Source organism: Bactrocera neohumeralis, chromosome 3 (genome assembly GCF_024586455.1).
Source record: "Bactrocera neohumeralis isolate Rockhampton chromosome 3, APGP_CSIRO_Bneo_wtdbg2-racon-allhic-juicebox.fasta_v2, whole genome shotgun sequence".
NCBI lineage: Eukaryota > Metazoa > Arthropoda > Insecta > Diptera > Tephritidae > Bactrocera > Bactrocera neohumeralis.
Genome location: NC_065920.1, coordinates 44,401,887 through 44,420,680, shown reverse-complemented (window position 1 = coordinate 44,420,680; position 18,794 = coordinate 44,401,887). Strand labels below are relative to the sequence as shown.

Here is an 18,794-nt window from a genome sequence, read left to right as displayed (position 1 = left end):
GGAGTGAAATGTCTCCTTTAACCATCTGTGCTTCATTGGATTTACATATTAAGATGGAATACCTCTAGCTCCAAACCTAGCTTAGGATCATCAATTCTTCGTGTTTGCTTGGTCGATTGTGAGAGTTTCTGCTGGCACAGCACGTTGCGAAACGAACTTTTACAAAATTTATTATTCTGCCTACAAACTATTTGATCATACTTCATTACCCAATACAAATCTTTACTTGAAATCAATAATGTCTGCCTTTGGCAAAATTTGGTATGAAATTATATTTATGTAAGCAAGTGCTATGAGATCATGCAGTGTAATGTAATTTCTTAATTAATATTTAATTAACGATAGTAACACTAATTTAATTATTATTATGTATTTTTCAATTTACAGCTAATGCATTACTGCAGTTGACAACAAAACCAGATATTTTCATTGTAACCTGCAGATGTTGGGAAATATTTCATGTCATAACTTATTTTCATCACTGAAAGTAAATTGAAATCCACGTCAGATTAGCAGTGGGAGACGGACGAGTACAACTTCAACACACATACATACAAACAAGTATTATATAGACACGTATTACAAAGAAGACAAGCAACATTTGTTCGTATACTAGATTATAATTGAATGCAGATTCTAGACAAGTTTGGTAAGTGTAACTAAATCCGTATTATGTATTTCTATATATGCATATAACTAATATATGTAGTTATTTAAATAGTCGTGTTTATACATATTAAATTAGTTAAGCATTTATAGAGTTACAGTTGTTCATTTCAACTGACTGTCATTTCAAATTGTGGTCGTACGTATATTTATACTGGCATCATATGATTATATTTATAGTAAAATTGGTTATAGTTGGCAAATCGATATATTTTTGTTCTTGGAAGTAAACTGTCCGTATGCACTTTAAATAGGCACAATCGGAATCCAAAAAAAACTATTTATAGAGTTGCCACAATAAAAGTGAAACCAATATGTTTCAAAATATCACAGCTTACCTTATTCCACCTATCATCTATCATTCCATCTGCAATAGGCCCCTTTCACCTGAATAGCTGACTGATATTAACAGCTCAATTCGAAAGTCCCCGGCGTGTTACATAGATTGCGCTACTTGAATTGAATTCCAGGAAAATCAACCATCATGGATTGGTAAGCTAAGCTTAAAGGCGGTGAACGCAGTGGACGCCCAAAAGTGGTTGTTACCGAAGACATCAGAAAAGTCCACAAAAAAATGACGGTAAAGTGAAGTTGTTCAAGATAGCAGGCATTCGAAATATATAAACTGAATGTGTAGATCGTATCATTCACGAATATTTGGCTATGAGAAACCTCTGTGCAAAATGATTGCCGCGCGAGCTTACTTTTGACCGAAAACAACGACGAGTTGATGGTTCGGACCAGTGTTTGGAGATGATGTTTTTGCGTCAATATGTGACAATGAATTAAACATGGCTACATCATTTCACTTCAAAGAAACATCGACAGTCATCGGGATGGACTACACAAGATGAACCCGCTTTGCGTGGAAAAACGTAACAGTCGGCTGGCAAGGTTATGGTTATGTCTTTTTGGGATGCAAATATAATAATTTTTATTGACTATACTCAGAAAAAAAGAACCACCAACAGCGACTATTACATATACTTAATGGACAGTTTGAAGGAAGAAAAACGGCCGAATTAGATGAGAAAAGAAAGTTCTGTTTCACTAAGCCAATGTACCGTGTCTCAAATCAGTGAAAACGATGGCAAAAATCTATGAACTGGTCTTTAAATTGTTTCCGCATCCACCCTATTCTCCCGATCTGGGCTCAGCGACTATTTCCTGTTCTCAGTCTTCAAAAGAATGCGCGCTGGGCAAAAAATTTCGCGGAATGAAGAGGTATTCGCCGAAACTGAGGACTTATTTGAAGCAAAAAACAAAACATGCAGCAAAAATGGTAACGAAAAGTTGGAGGATCGCTATAATCAATGTATCATTTGAAGGGAACCATATTTAATACAAAAAAAAAAAACAAAAAACAAATTTTGCTAAAAAATTTGTATTTAATATGGTAGTTTAGGGAATTATCAATTGAAATGTTTACAACATTTCCGTTCATTCCTTAAATCTTACGACAAGGATAAACCATTGAACAAATGAGCTAAAAACTTTTCATCTTTCTGAAGTTGCGGATCGCTATCGTCTACGTTTCATTGAGTATAGTCAAAGAAAAGTGCATTAGGAATATAGACAACAATGCTGAATATCAGTGATTGTTCAAAAAGAATTCTTGGACGTTGGAGGGACGATAAGCGAAAGCCAAAATCGTTGGTAAAATAACCATACAGGAATACAATAGAGGTTTTAAAGCTTCAGATTAGGATTAATGTTAGTTCAACACCTAAAATTTTGTTAGTCCATGTCTCTCTGTTTGAAAATGAGCATGGGAGCCAAAATTTCTGGGAAAATTCAAATTTTTGTGGCGATGTAGACGATAGATAAAGAGAATACGACAATTTCGTATCAGTACTTCTTTTGTAGTCGTCATGATCGTAAGGAAAGGAAGAAAATACTTCCGATTACAAGAAACATTTCACATTTCGTTTTACAAATTGAGCTTAGAGCGCAAAAAGAAACGAATCAACGATATGAAAGAGAAAATCCTTTATGGTAATGAATGATCTGACAATGAAACTGGATTTACAAGGTTCTTTTTTATCCATATTTGGCATAATGAAGGACCGACGTTCTTTACGTTTCAAATGGGAATTTTCGTGCAAAGTTTTGTTTACCATATGTACATATTTAAAAGTTCAGGATCAAATTAGTTAACTTTGTTGCTTGCAATATTTTTGTTCTTGGCAGTCTAGAAAATCTTTTTGCTGGCTTAGTACATATAGAACTGATGAGGCTAGTTCAGATGATGCATGTTTCGATAGTAGATATTGTCAAGATCGTGGTTACAAATAGTTTTGCCGCCAAAATATATTTAAAAATGAGATTTTACTAATGATAGTGATTTCTTTTATGATTTCAGTGCATTAATTACAAAAATTTTCAGAAATTGCTAAACTTTCATAAAAAGCAAGGGGTTTTTATACCCTGAACGGGGTGTATTAAGTTAGTCACGATGTTTGTAACACCCAGAAAGAAGCGTCGGAGACCCTATAAAGTGTATATATAAATGATCAGTATGTTGAGCTGAGTCGATTTAACCATGTCCGTCTGTCTGTCTGTCCGTCCGCCCGTCCGTCTGTATATATACGAACTAGTCCCTCAGTTTTTTAGATATCCTTTTGAAATTTTGCAAACGTCATTTTCTCTTCAAGAAGGTGCTCATTTGTCGGAACGGCCGACATTGGACCACTATAACATATACCTGCCATATAAACTGAACGATCGAAATCAAGTTCTTGTATGGAAAACGTTCTAAGGCAACAATGTAATCTCCGAAGAAATTGTTCAGATCGGTTAACTATAGCATATAGCTACCATACAAACTGAACGATCGGAATCAAGTTCTTGTATGGAAAACTTTCACATTTGACAATGTATCTTCATCAAATTTGGTATAGATTATTATCTGAAGCAACAATGTAATCTCCGAGGAAATTGTTCAGATCGGTTAACTATAGCATATAGCTACTATACAAACTGAACGATCGGAATCAAGTTCGTGTATGGAAAACTTTTACATTTGACAATGTATCTTCACCAAATTTGGTATAGATTATTTTCTAAGGCAACAATGTAATCTCCGAAGAAATTGGTCAGATCGGTTAACTATAGCATATAGCTACCATACAAACTGAACACATAGTTACTAAAAGAAATGAATAACCTGTGAAGGGTATATTAGCTTCGGTACAGCTGAAGTTAATGTTTTTTCTTGTTTTGATAATATTTTATGTGACTCACCTAATGCTTTTTAGCTTCTGATTAGAAAAACCCACAGCCACGTGTAATTTAACGTGAGTGAGAATTTTATGCATTTGAGCATGACAAATCAAAATGTTCAAAAGAATTCCATAATGAATTCGCAAAGATTTGAGAGCAATCAAAAAACCCACGCGCATGCCTATATTTATTTTTAGACACATTCTCTTCATATGCTATGCTTTTTGCATTGTTTTGCTATATTCCATTTACTTTAGAAGTCTTCAATTCATTACTTCCTTCACTTTGTGATGCCTTTCGCTTTTATGAAAGCAATGAATCGTTCTTTGAGGACTTTTTTTTTATAGAAAAGCGATATATTCTGGGTGCATTCATAAAGTTACGCAGTTTTGATTGAAAAAAACTCTTTATGAACTGCTTCTACTTATGAGCGTTATATTCAAAAGTGTAGCAGAAAATAATATTTAACTTTCAAAAAGAAATGTATACTATATATCAAGTTTATAGCTAAGGCAATATTACTACATGTAAGAGGTATTGTTGTTGTAGTGGAATTTCTGACTTTTTATAGATTTGATATTCTTTCAGGTAATATGATACCTTCAGGTAATCTTATATAAAGCGTAGATTATTCTAACACTTTTTATTTGAGCCAAAAAGCAGGTTGTTTTACCTGAAATAGTAGACTTATAAGAATAATTATTTTTATACTTTGTTCTTAACAAGAAAACGTCATAAACATCAAACGTGGCTAAAGCAGTCAATACTTTTTGTTGCGATCGAATCATTAAGACTAAGTCAATTGATGCTACCAAAGGGATATGCGCATCGTAATCTTCTTATTCATTGATGAATTAAAACAAGTCGGTTGTCGTCCTTTTCTCAATGCTGTTAGAAACGCTTTTGCTTAGTTTCATTGCATTTTATAGTGTCGGTGAATCTATTTCCGCAGAAAGAGACAATATTCCTGTTGAAGATGACTTGTTTCTTGTAATAATATGAAAGTTGTCTTTTATATTTTAGAACTAGAGAACGAAAACAAATAGTTGTCACCGATTGTCTTATTCTTTTTTTAAAATATTCTCTCTTAAGATCTGTACATTTTTGCATGTGTTTGAACCAATTTTCTAAGCACTTTCCCCTTTCTCATTGAGCTAACTCAAAAACATGCATTCTGAACACATCAATCGCTTCTTTAGAAGTCGTTTATTTTGTACGCATCGGAATAAAAAGAACTCATTCGTTGCCAAGTCAGCACTATGCAGTGGATGACTCATTAAGTCAATGTTTTGAGTGGCTTAAAATTATATTTCAGTTCATGTGTGAAAGCTCGCATTGTTGTAATGAAGAACGATCCGTCTTCGGCGGTTAGTTTTCCTGACAAACAACTGAGTGTGTATCACTCACAATTTATTGTTCTGTGTAGATCTAGTGGTATGATTGCGATATATTGATTTGTTCCAAAAAAACAGGCTTAAAATTGCTTGGAAGTGCTTCGGGCGCAAACTAATTTTGTTGGACTCAGCGAATTTGGAAACATCCATACCGTCGACTGCTGTTTACTTTCGGGCTCATACGCGTAAGTCCACTATTTCCCATCTGTTCTAAAATCATAGACATGTTTCGAATAACAAGTGTTGTATTTTTTAATTTTTCTCTTGAGCACTTGACATGAGACTTTACAAATGTTCAATATCCACTAATGCTTTTAGTTGCCTCAATCCCACGTTAGGTCAAATGACGATCTTGCAATATCGGTTTACGCACATTATCAATAGTTTTCGGTACCACAACTTCACGAGATTGGTCTTGGTGTGATCTAAGACCTCGATTGAATTCACTATAACATCGATAAAGACTGGTCCTTGATGGAGCTCCATCGCCAAAAGTTTAATGATGCACAACGATGTACTGTTATTGAGTTAAGATGAATATTTAAAGTTACTATAAACAACACAAATGTTGCTCGTATGTCAAGACGTTCTGAGTATATATAATATCGAAAATCGTAAAGTTGTGGGTTGCCAGATTGCAACACTAAAATTTACAAATCCGGAAATATAAAAGGCAACCTACTTACTACATATTTATAATATATACGAAGGTGAGTTCTTTGCTGAACTGATAACCCCGATTCGGGTCATAGAACTTGCTAATAACTTCATATATTAATCCATTCGTATAAATTCGATGAATAGTTTCTTAATAGTGAGTATTGCTATTTAGAGGAAAAAAGACGAATTAAGGCGGATATTTAAGGTTAGGGGTATAAAAGTTATATTATAAATGAGTATTTACTAAAACTATAAAAATAGCGTTACGTTTTGGACATTTTTTAACTTCATTTCTGAATATCACCTCATATACTCCACAGACTTTCAGCACATCGGTCGCAAATTTTTCCTTCCGATTTGTTGACTACTGTTATCAAAAGAAATGGGCACTCGTTGAAACTATTATTTGGTAGGGCTGCCGTCTGTTTCTATAATTTGTCATCTGTTTCAATAATTTACCATAAATAATTTTATAATATAATTAATAAAATTTTATAATTGAAAATAGTCTAAGGCAGGTTTGCCACCTGTTTAAAAAATTTTCTAGAATACAATTGAAAGTAAAATAAAATTGAGTATCAAAGTAGAAAGTTTTTGTTGAAACACTGAAATATAACAGCACAACATAATGGTTTGTCAAAGTCTTGCGGTATTTTTATTGAAATTGAAATGAATTTTTGATGACTCATGCCCAGCTCTTGACCGATGCTACGGCTGCTACTATACCGGTCTCTTTCGACCAATTCAGCGATTTTATCGCAATTTTCGACGATAGGCCTTCCGGAGCGTGGCGCATCTTCGACCACCTCTACACCAGAACGAAAACGTTGAAACCATCGTTGTGCGGTGGAAATGGAAACTGTATCGGGTCCATAAACTGCACAAATTTTATTGGCGGCTTGAGATGCATTTTTGCCTTTATCGTAGTAGTACTGTAAAATATGCTGTATTTTCTCTTTATTTTGCTCCATGTTTGCGACGTTATAACTCACGAACGACTTAAAAGAAACGATAATCAATCAAACACATGCTAGCGTGAGCTTTCCAAAAAGGTATAGAATGACCCGATGCGATGAATAAAACTAGAACTACGCGCTTTCAGCGCCAACTAGCGAAAATACCGCAAGACTTTTTTGACAACCTAATATTTGACCGAGTAGACCACGTCCAGCACGCAGTGTCGAAAATTTAGCAGCCGTAGCTAAGACTGTTTGCGAAGACCGTTGAGAGTCGATTCGGTGCCATTCGCAGCAACTCGGACTGACTTATAGAACGATTTGGTGCATTTTACGCCGAGATTTTAAATTGAAAGTATACAAAGTACAGCTTGTGCAAGAACTGAAGTCGTTCGACCGTCTCAAGTGACATCCCTTCGCTCTATGGGCTTTTGGAAAGTTCCAAGAAGGTTCGACCTTTTCAACCTGAAGGGATTTAAGAACTGCAATTTCATCCAGAAAAAACAACAGTTTGGCGTGGTTTGTAAGACGGTGGAATCATCGGTCCATATTTCTTTCAAAGTGATGCTGGTGAGAACGTAAACATCAATGGCGACCGTCTATTTGATATCTGAAATTAAAGTTCCTGATCTCGGCGACATATGGTTTCAACAAAACGGCGCACACATCGCATCAATCAATTGATTTATTGAGAGAATACTTCGGTAGTCGAAATATTCGAACGAGTCATCGAAAATTGGTCTCAACGGATGAACCGTAGCCGACGTAGACGCGGCCAACATTTGAAAGAGATAATCTTCAGAAAATAAATGCCAAAGAATGTTCTTTCGAATGATAATAAACATTGCTTATTAAATTTGAAGTTTCTGTGTTGATTTCTTTAAAAAAGTAGGGAACATCGAAAAGCATCACCCTTTAATATTGAAGACATTTAGTAGGGTAAATACATAAATATTAATAAATATATTATTTGCATTTATGACATGTCATGAAAGGTATAAAATATGTTCGCTTGAAGCAATCTAATCACAGACGGACAATCATACACTGGATTTTACGCCATACTGTAGTCGTTGCTATACATTAGCGAGCTGAAAATAAATTAAATAAAAGAGAACATAATGTGAAACAATAAAAAGCAAATAAGAACCGGTTGTTGCCACAGGCACAGCTTAGTTTCATCTGCTATATTTTTATCGACTTTTTTCTTTTGTTCTACCAAATATATCGAACGCCAGACGTCACTTCCAACTCAACTCAAGTAAATATCAGCTCGTTTGCCACTTAAACTTTGAGAATACTGAAGTTTGCGGCTTTTAACCTGCAGGCGAGCGACTACGCGTTCCGTTCGTTAAACAAATACACTAAAAATAACAACAATACTACATACATATGTACATTCACCTATTTTATCGCAAGTCGACACTAAATACTTCTACCGCCTTTTATAAATACTTATATATACATACGTATATTTCTGAATATTATATGTATATGTATTTGTATGAGTGCGCATACTTGTAAGCATACATATGTACATATGTTTCTGCTGACCGCTACAAATTGCTTTAATTTTTCTTTTTATATATTTTCTGTTCTTTGTTTGGCACTCTTAATGAGTTTACGGCTTTTGGTCAAATCATTTATTTTTGTGTTTTTTGTTAAACGCGGATACGAGTAAACCAAAATAATTAACAATTAGACAAGTTTTAACAAAGGAAACTTAGCAATACACACACTTACATACAAATATATATTTAACATTTTTTCTTACACAGAACAAAGAAATCAAGTCATATCGCAATAAAAATTTATTCATTTAGTTAAAAAAAATTATATTTTTATTTTATGAATAAGATAAGTACATACATTAGTTGTGCTTTTGTTCTTGCTAAGCGGCATGCCGCATTGCATAACATTTATGTACTTATGATAAATTGTTTATTAATAGGTGAGAATAGCTCACAGTCAGCCAAACATGACTTGTTGAATTCCTCCCAGGCTTCTATTTATGTACGTAAAACTGTTTGTTTGTCTTCATTTAGTTGTAAGACGGCGTGCGATCGGTTACCGTGCTTTGTTCTGAAGATCATAGCGTTATTGTTAGAAAACAGTGAAGCGTGTGGCAGCTTGGTTTGTTGTGTTTACCTTTGGCTTAGTAAGTATTGCATTTATTACTTCGATAATTTTACAACAATTGCTGCTGTAAAATGATTATACTTTTACAAGTACATACATATATACTGTCCATAGCAAAAATCCAAAACAAGAAAAAACTGCACCCAAGCAATAATAGTAATCTTCACAGTTGCATTTCTGTAGCAAAAAAAGGATATAAAAATATTTTTATTTGGATTGTTATCGGTCAGTTCATATGGAAGCTATATTCTGTAGTGGTCCGATATAAACAATATGTTCGGAGCCTGTAGCGTTGCATTGGTCAATAATGTGTGCCAAACTTTGTGAAGATCTCTTGGCAAATACAAAACTTTTCCATATAAGTCCTTCATTTTTATACTCTCGCAACAATGTTGCTAAGGAAGTAAGTTTTGTTCACATTTTCCATACAAGTCCTTAATTTTCATCGTTCAGTTTGTCTGACAGCTCTACGCGCTAGTTGACCGATCTGAATAGTTTCCCCGGAGATTGTAACGCTGCCTTTGATAATAATCCGTTCCAAATTTCGCGAGGATATCTTTAAAAAAAAAAGCCTTTCCATACATGTACTTGATGTCGAACGTTCATCTTGTGTGACAGCTCTATACGATAGTCGTCCGGTATCAGCGATTCCGACAAATGAACAGCTTTTTGGGAAGAAAAGCACGTCTGTAAATCGTTCATATCGATATATCAAAAGCTGAGGGATTAGTTCGCGTATATACAGACAATCGGGCATTACTATATCAGTTGGTCACGCTTTTATTTTATTAAACAGGTTAATTTCCCCGATCCTCGGCCTATCATAGTAAAACACATTTTTTAGCAAAAATCGTTTTTATCCCGTAGCAGAGTGCACGAGTGGTTTCAACGTTTTCAAAGTGGTCGTGAGGACATAAATGACGATCAACAATCAAAATCTGTGATCACCAGAAATTCTAACGAAACTGTGCATGAATTCATCAAAAATCAGCCGAACATTTGGGCTTACGAAAGGTGTGGGCACGGTTTGTTCCGCACAAATTGACTGACGACCAAAAATTGCTCAGAATCCTACATTCGAATGTCGATTATTTGACCAAAAATCACATTTTAACCATTAACGGCACCGTGCGACTTCTTCTTTTTCGGAAAAATGCATTTGCTCATGAAAGGAAAGCGTTATGCAGACGTAGAGGCCATTCAAAAGGCTTGCACCGGCATACCGGCGGCCATACCGGCCAACGAGTTAAAACACTCGTTTGACATGCTTTTGGACCGTGCAAAAAGATGTATTGAAGCAGAAGGAGACTATGTTGAATAAAATAGATTGTAAAATTGTTTACTTTGGAACCCACCTTGTAGTAGGTTCCATTTCTCCAGACCAAAGCCGATTACAAAGGGAAACCTTGGGTCGCGGTGCGAACTTTGTTTATTAATATAATTAATATTATCGCTTTTGAAAATGCTTAGTTATTCCATACCTCTATGAAAACTCAAATTCCCCGAGCTTTGGTGGGCAATCAAAGTAATTATCATAGTGATTCACAGAGACAAATTCCGGTCGAAGTAAAATCTAAAATAATGGAATTTTTAATTACTTAGTTTCTAAATTTCTTATAGAATTCAAAAATATTTCGAAACTTGTACAGGATTTTTCAATGAGACTGAAATAATTCCTTAAAAGTAAGCACACTAATTTTTAAGGAAAGGCAAATTTTTTCTTTTGCAGAAACGAATTCGATGAACACAATTTTTGAGTACTTTTTCCACTGGATCAAGTCGTGTGTCATGAAGAGAGTCTGGTTTATTGTTAAAGACCAATGACTTCAAATAACTCTACAAGAATTAGTCTAATAGTGTTAAATCACAACATTCAATGTCACAGTTTCTTGAAATAATCGAATTTCTAAACTTTTTTCGCAATAATTCGGTTGCTGCAGGTGCTACGTGGCACGTAGCCCCGTTTTGTTGAAACCAAATATTGCGGCCATAAGAAGTTGGTTATCGTCGATCTATGCAGCTGTCCACTAACAGTAACGGAGTTACCAGCTTCATTTCGAAATCAGTACGGATCGATGATTCCACCAGACCGAAAGCCACACCAAAGAATGTAATGGCTGTTCACCAATAATTTGTGGATTTTCTTCGCACCAGAATCGACAGTTTTGGTTATTTATTCACTCAGTTATAGTGAGCCTCATTCGAGAAGCTGATTTTCTTAAAAAAATTTTTGTCTTTTTCACGTTGTTTCATTGCAAAATCAGCAAATTTTCGACGTTTACTGTGGTCCAATAGCTTCAGTTCGTAACTGATAACAATTTTATACGTATGCAAGCCCAAATCCTTTCCAAAATGCCTCTGGTTGTGGCTTTGGATGTACTCAATTCTTGAGAACGTCTTGGAATCAACAAATTGTGGTCTTCAATAACACTTGTCTGAACAACAGCAATATTTTCATTATTTCCAGCATTTCTTTCTCTACTTAGCACTTGAACATTATGCAATGAAAATGTACGCTGGAAATTTTCAACAATTCGAGTACAGGTGAACGATTATTACGACCATAAAATCGCAAAAGCGCACGAAGAGTTGCAATTGGAGAATAATTATTTTGATAATAAATTTGAATAATTTGTTGTTATTGCCTATATCTTTCTATGATGAAATTAAAAACATTACTAAATAAAATGAAAACAAAAATTACAGATCATGACATATTAAAAGTGGTCAAAACGACACTTAGAAATCATATCATCCCTATTAGAAAACTCGGCGTATAAAGCTGTCGAAGAGGATAGGTCAAAATAAAAGATCACTGGGGGCTTAAAAACTAAGTCGTTTATTTGTATTTTAATTCATTAAGGCAATTTTATTCACCTAGTTGAAACGAATAATCTTTCTTTTAATCGAAAGTGTCGTCGATATCACATCAAATGATGTGGAATTTACTTTATCAACTTTGAAACCAAAATGTGACATACGTTCTAGAAAATATTCTTTTGCATCTAAATAATTTTTATTTTAAATTTATTAATTTACTGATCTTACTTTGCTTTTCCTTTCAGAACACAAAAATTTCAAAACAGCATGAAGGGTTGGTTTGACGCTTTTCGTGACGACGGTGGACCCACACTATACTCATTCCCAAATCGTACACCGGTGACAGGCGATGTCTCCATTGTTGCCGTCTCTGTTTTATTTGCAACATTTTACGTTGCTTTTCTAGTGATATTTCCCGGTGTGAGAAAACAGGTAGATATTTAAATTTCAATATTGTGTTAGTTGGCAAGCTTACATAAATATAGCATATATGTAGTACTAAAACCTCATTAGAGCTAGGGGCCATACATTTGAGAATAACGGTATTCAAATTACTTTGTTATTCTACACATAGAGTTTAACTGTTATTTGATATATATAAAAGTTTACGAGCATTAGCTTAGTTTGTAGCTCATTAGTATTTTATTATTCGTTTTTGCTGTGTTCATTTAATGATTTGAGTAAATCCCAGAATTTAAGTGGAAAAGTGAATAATGAAATTTATTTTCGCTTTATGCTAAAATTAGTAAAGCCGCAGCGCATTGACTTATACTGTTTCTTTATCTTTGCTAATGAAATACGAACTGACTAATAACCGGTTTTTATTAGGTTGATGAAACAAGCAATTTGTGTCTAAATGGGGAACAAAAGTCAAGACGAGTAAGTTTGAAAATAGCAGATACCTCGTTAGGAGAGGGAAATGTGACTACAAATGTGTGGTTTAAGAAAGGTCCGAAAACACGATTAGCTAAAAATATGAAGAACTCTGCCTTACCTTTTTTTGTAGGAATTTCAGAGTTTTTTCCTTAGTATTAAGGCCGTCAGAGCTTCTATAAACCCCCTTAACGATCGTAAGTGTTAAAAAAACACAAAAAACTTACAAAAGGCTAACAAACAAAACTTAGATTCTTCATTTACATATCCCTAAACTTTATTAAACAACATTTTGGAAATAATCTTACTAACTTTAAATGCTTTTCTAACTTTTCGAAACGACTTTTTTCTATTTAGAATTACACTTTATAAATAATCTTACTAACTTTAAATGCTTTTCTAACTTTTCGAAACGACTTTTTTCTATTTAGAATTACACTTTATACGAGATAGCTCTATGTCACTTCATCTATCGCTGGAAAAAGCACTTAAGGGCAGTTAGAAATGAAATCAGAAAGTTCTTTGTCTTCCTTATTTTCTTATCCAAATAATAATCCGGTTCCCATTGAGTTTAAAATTACTTAGAAGCAGAGTGTTTTCATGTTAACCTTTGGCTCCATAACTGATTTTGGTTCAATTGATTCGCAGTTAGAAATTGCTATTTCTCAGGGACTAGATTTTAATATACTATAAACTGTGTCAGATCGTCTCGATTTGGGGCGAGGTCTAGTTTCCTTATGTATAAGTATATCGTCTAATCGTTTCAAAATAATGGCAAAGATTTTGACTTTACTATATTTTTTAATCAAATAGGTGGAATTAACTATTCTAAGACTCTTTCTATTTTACTTACTGAGTTTATCACATCTAACATTTTTATTTAAAAGGAACGAAATAAAAAATGTAATGTACTCCTTAACTTTGCCGGTTCTTACCTGACTTTTTAAAGAAATTCCCTTATCATAATCGCTTAATAGTAGTTCAAGGGGTACTCTTCCAAGATCTAATGTACTTTTCATTGCAGTACTAATTCAAACGAAAATTTTAGTCATTAGAGGGCTCGTCAGCCTCTTCACTATCTTTTCTGTTTGTATAGTTAGTGCTTTCCTCATCTTATACCATCTTCTTCATTGACGGTTTCTTGATCCGCAATCTAAATCATTTAGACCTTAACATAAAGATACTGCATATTACTAAAATCGATTAATGGTGTAGAAAAAGATATATTCCACTAGTTGCATTTGATGTTTCTTATATTCTTTGTCTTCCTGGAGATGTTCGCAAATGTTACCATGTCTATTTCTAATTTCAACCCAACGACTTATCTCAATGAATATTACCACGTAGTCTACTAATAACTTGGACTTTGAACCAATATTCCCGACTCGACTTTTAACAATAGCAGGATAGTAGACATCTACTAGGAGGATACTATTTTTTCTACATATAGCTGTCAGTTCAATACACATCTAATAGGCAGTCATAAGCTAATATGTTGTATTAGAACAGTAAGGTTATACCACCTTATTAAGGACAGACTCCCGATTCTTAATATCAAGTGGATAATTTCATTACTAGTTTCCTTAATTTTTTGGAAACATCGCAGAGATCGAACACAGCGAGTTTGTATTCAATTCGAGAACTATTTAAGATATTTTATAGCATTAGAGGGTGATGTAACTGTATTGTTCTTCGTTTAGAGAGAGAGATAGTAATATTCCTCGAGTTGACAGTTAGTCATATTACTTTCCCTGAGTGTTCTTAAAACTTCAAGTGGTCTTTCTACAATCTCTGTTTGATGGATTGATTGCTCGGATTTTTGTTTACTAAAAAAATAGTTAGGTTGGGTTGTGGCATTTACAAATTCATTTTGGGCTCTTCGACTTTACCAGATACGAATAATTGCTGAACCAGAGACAGAAAATATTAGAGAAAATAAGTATACCGGCCTGTGAGGTGATATATGATCAATGTTCTAAGCTTTTGTATGGGAATTTCAGATCTATAGTCAAACCACTCTGCATTTGTTGAAACATTAAAATCTACTTAAGCGCAATTTTGGAACATTCTAAAACCCATAGACATTTCGTATCTTTATTCGTGGTAGTATTTATGAGAAAATTGATTGCATGTAATTATCATAAGCCTTTAATTAATTTTAACAACACTAAAATGGAACATTCTAAATCTCAACCAATTACCGGCAATCAAGCCGAAAAATGACAACAGCGCTGAATGACGCGATAAAAGGTTTCCGCGTCAAAGAATACGAATATAAGGCAAAGAGAAACACCACAAACTTGTAATTGTTAATTAATTATTTTTTCGGTTTTCTTGTTTGACGGTATTTTATTTTGATAATTTATTTATTTTTTTTTTTATTATAATATGGATTTTAGCTTTTCTTATTGAATTGCTCACTTTAATGAAACTTGTCCGTTTTTTTATTGCAGAAATTCACCACATTTTCGACAGTCACTCTCAGCTTGTTCGTGGGCTTAGTCATACTAAGTGAGTAGCTATGCAATCAATTTTATATACCCATAAACATACATACACATGCACTGAGCAAATTCACAGCTGGTTGACACAGGCAGGCGCCTGCGCGAAGGCACGGTCGACCCGCGTGTGATTTATACTCGCTAGCACCTCTATTTATTTGCGGATTTTTATTGCACACTTTTTCGACTACAAATGACCGTCTATTAAATCATTAATTTGTGTGTTATAGTTGAAGTTTATGTACTTATTTTGGAATTTTTTGTTTCACTTTAATACAAACAGTTACGCGACTGGGCTCCGCTTGGCATGTGGCGCACACAACCATCATAGCGCCGTACAAGGCGTTCTCGCGTGAGAAGATGCCGTCGCGGATAGGCACGCATATCGGCCTCATGCACGTCAATGTGACGTTGACAGGTAAGCGAAAGTGTGGGAGCAGGTATGAGTGCGGGTGTGAATTTTGCATTTTTTGAAATGGGTGGGGAATAATTCTGTTTGTGTGACATTAGGGTGGTACTTAAATGAGTAAAAAATGCTTAAAATCTTAAACTACTCGTAACTAAGTTAAAACAAAATATAAAAAAAAATGTTCAGTGTTATGAACTTTAACCCTTCTGCTACAAATCTTTGAAAGTTTCTATAGTGACCAAAAATCTATATGCGTTTTAATATGCCCGATCACATTTATAGAGATTGAAGACGAGAAATTAATTGAATTTTTAAGGACCACCCTAATGCAGTGTATATATTAAACCAATAAACGCACCTAGTTTTCTTATCAACACAAATGTTTTGTATAAGAACGAAACTTTTGCACCTAAGAAATATTTTTACGAAGTTTCAATGGCGAAAAACACAGGATTCTATATCTGCTTCTATATAGCTAGGGAACTAGTTGTGATGCAGAAGCATTGGGACGACGAAGATGTAACAATAAAAAGAAAATTGAAGTTCTATAACGGTTTTAAGTTTATTTCATGAAATGATTATCTACAGTGGTCAAAGGTCTCACTGTTTAAATGGCGTAACGTACTATTTACATTTTAGCAACATATTGAGTTAATGCTTTGAAATTTCTTCGAGCAAATTCACAGATAACTCTATATTGACCTTTCGAAATAAAAAATTGGATTCTCTCAATACCGTAGCCGATCGCCAAAAATCCTCCAAAATAAGTTGTCTGGGGGTGATGAAGATCTTTCTGATTGAAAATGTCTTAGATCCAAAGACCATAAATATCGTTTATTGCAATTGATTAATACAAGATCGGAGGACTAGTAAACAATTTCTCCGTTAAGAAACTTAAGCATAGGGCTTGGGTGAGGACGGAATAAGCTCCGGAACATTTGCAAATACTGCTAAAATGCATGAACTTTCAGGAACTTAGATACTAATAATTTTTAATGCAGCTGGAGAAGTACACTCCATTCAGCTTTGAGCGGATGACATGTAAGAATAATTTACTTCACAAATGCTGAGTATTACAAGTATATCTAAACCCAGATTTCCGGATTATTGGAAAAAGTATTCGCGTCTGTTCCGTCTTTGAAATTTTTTTGCTGCAGCTTGATATAGTAGATAACAATCTTCTAACCTTTGACAAGTCCAATTCAATATGGACTCGTAAACTGAATATTATACATGAATTTAAACGCCTTTCTACTTTAATATCTATACTTCCTTAACAAAAATTTAAGCGAGAGATCGTAACTTGAAGTTGAACTGCTTTAGTCATTCTTAATTTTTGACTAATATTTATAAATCTGTGGAAAATATTTCAGTAGCGATCTCTAATGTTCTAGAAAATTAAATTTAAGGGATTTGCTTAGAAAACCTTATACTATGGTCTCTTTACCTTATGGACTCTACAGCTCGAAGGCTTAATATGATCATTAGAAAAATAATTTACTTCTACTCCTATCTATTTTCATTTACTAAATTATTGGGATTCTAGAGGTAAATGGCTTGGATAAGTTCAGGCAAAGTTTATATAAGCTTTAGTGATGTTTAAGTTAAGGATCTTTGTTACTCAGATCAGAACGGTCGTGTTTATTTTTTATCAAAGAAATACGTTAAAAATACCAGAAGTAACAAAGAGTATTTTTCTTCTTTAATGGCGTAGACATCGCTTACGCTAGCCAAGTTAACACAGCGCGCCAGCCATTTCTTCTTTTCGCAATTTGTCGTCAATTCCAGATACCAAGTGCAGCCTGGTCCTCTCCAATGGAGTGGAGGTCTTCCTCTTTCTCTGCTTCCCCCGGCGGGTACTGCGTGGAATACTTTCGGAGCTGAATGTTTTTATTCATTCGGACGACATGACCGAGCCAGCACACCCGCTGTTTCTTAATTCGCTAAACTATGTCAATGTCGTCGTATCTCGTTCCATCGAATGCGACACTCGCCGTTGCCAATGCGCAGATGATCATAAATCTTCCGCAGAACTCTTCTCTCGAAAACTCATAACGTCGACTCTGCAGATGTTGTCATCATTCATGCCTCTGCACCATATAGCAGCACGGGATTAATCATAAATCTTCCGCAGAACCCTTCTCTCGAAAACTCATAACGTCGACTCTGCAGATGTTGTCATCATCCATGCCTCTGCACCATATAGCAGCACGGGATTAATGAGTGACTTGTAGAGCCTTTGTTCGCCCAGAGAGGATTTTGTTCCCAATTGCCTACTCAGTCCGAAGAAGCACCTGTTGGCAAGAGTTATCCTGCGTTGGATTTCCTGGCTGACATTGTTGGTGGTGTTTACACTGGTTCTCAAATATACGAAATTATCTACGACTTTAAAATTATGACTGTCAACAGTGATGAGAGAGCCAAGTCGCGAGTGCGACGACTGTTTGTTTGATGATAGGAGATATTTCGTCTTGCCCTCGTTCACTGCCAGACCCATTTGCTTTGCTTCCTTATCCAGTCTGGAGAAAGCAGAACTAATGGCGCGGATATTGAGGACAATGATATCAATATCATGGGCGTACGCCAGCAGCTGTATACTCTTATAGAAGATTGTACCTACTGGATTAAGCTCTGCAGCTCGAATTATTTTCTCCAGTAGTAGACTGAAGAAGACGCACGGTAGGGAGTCGCCTTGTCTGAAACCTGGTTTGGTATCGAATGGCTTGGAGAGATCCTTCCCAATCCTGACGAAGTTTTTGTATTGCTCAACATCAATTTACACTGCCGAGGATAATAAATTCAGACATCGCGGTATAAAGGCAGCTCCTTTTTTGCTGTCAAAAGCAGCTATAAAATCGACGAAGAGGTGGTGTCTGCCGGGTCTTGGGCCAAGATTTGGCGCATAGTGAATATTTGGTAAGTTGTTGATTTTCCAAGTCTAAAGCCACACTGAGAAGGCCCAATCAGACGGTGACGGTGGGCTTTAATCTTTCACACAATACGCTCGATAAAACCTTATATGCGATATTTAAATTTCAATCGCCGGTCATGCTTTCGTCCCACCATGTTTTACAAAGAAGCTGATGCATGCTCCTTATCAGTTCTTCGCCGCCGTGTTTGAATAGCTCGGAAAGTCTGCTCCGTCATTATCGAT

At 35.0% G+C, this 18,794-nt stretch overlaps 1 protein-coding gene across 1 annotated transcript in view; it reads left to right on the top strand.

Moving 5' to 3' along the window:
* Nucleotides 1-387: 387 nt before the first annotated feature.
* Nucleotides 388-18,794, top strand: part of LOC126752607 (dual oxidase maturation factor 1) — a 52,556-nt gene continuing 34,149 nt past the window's right edge. The window contains exons 1-4 of the mRNA XM_050463543.1: nt 388-649; nt 12,103-12,289; nt 15,184-15,241; nt 15,515-15,649. Of these exons, the coding sequence (XP_050319500.1) occupies nt 12,125-12,289; nt 15,184-15,241; nt 15,515-15,649 (358 nt within the window). The 5' untranslated portion in view covers nt 388-649; nt 12,103-12,124. The remainder of the gene's footprint in view (nt 650-12,102; nt 12,290-15,183; nt 15,242-15,514; nt 15,650-18,794) is intronic.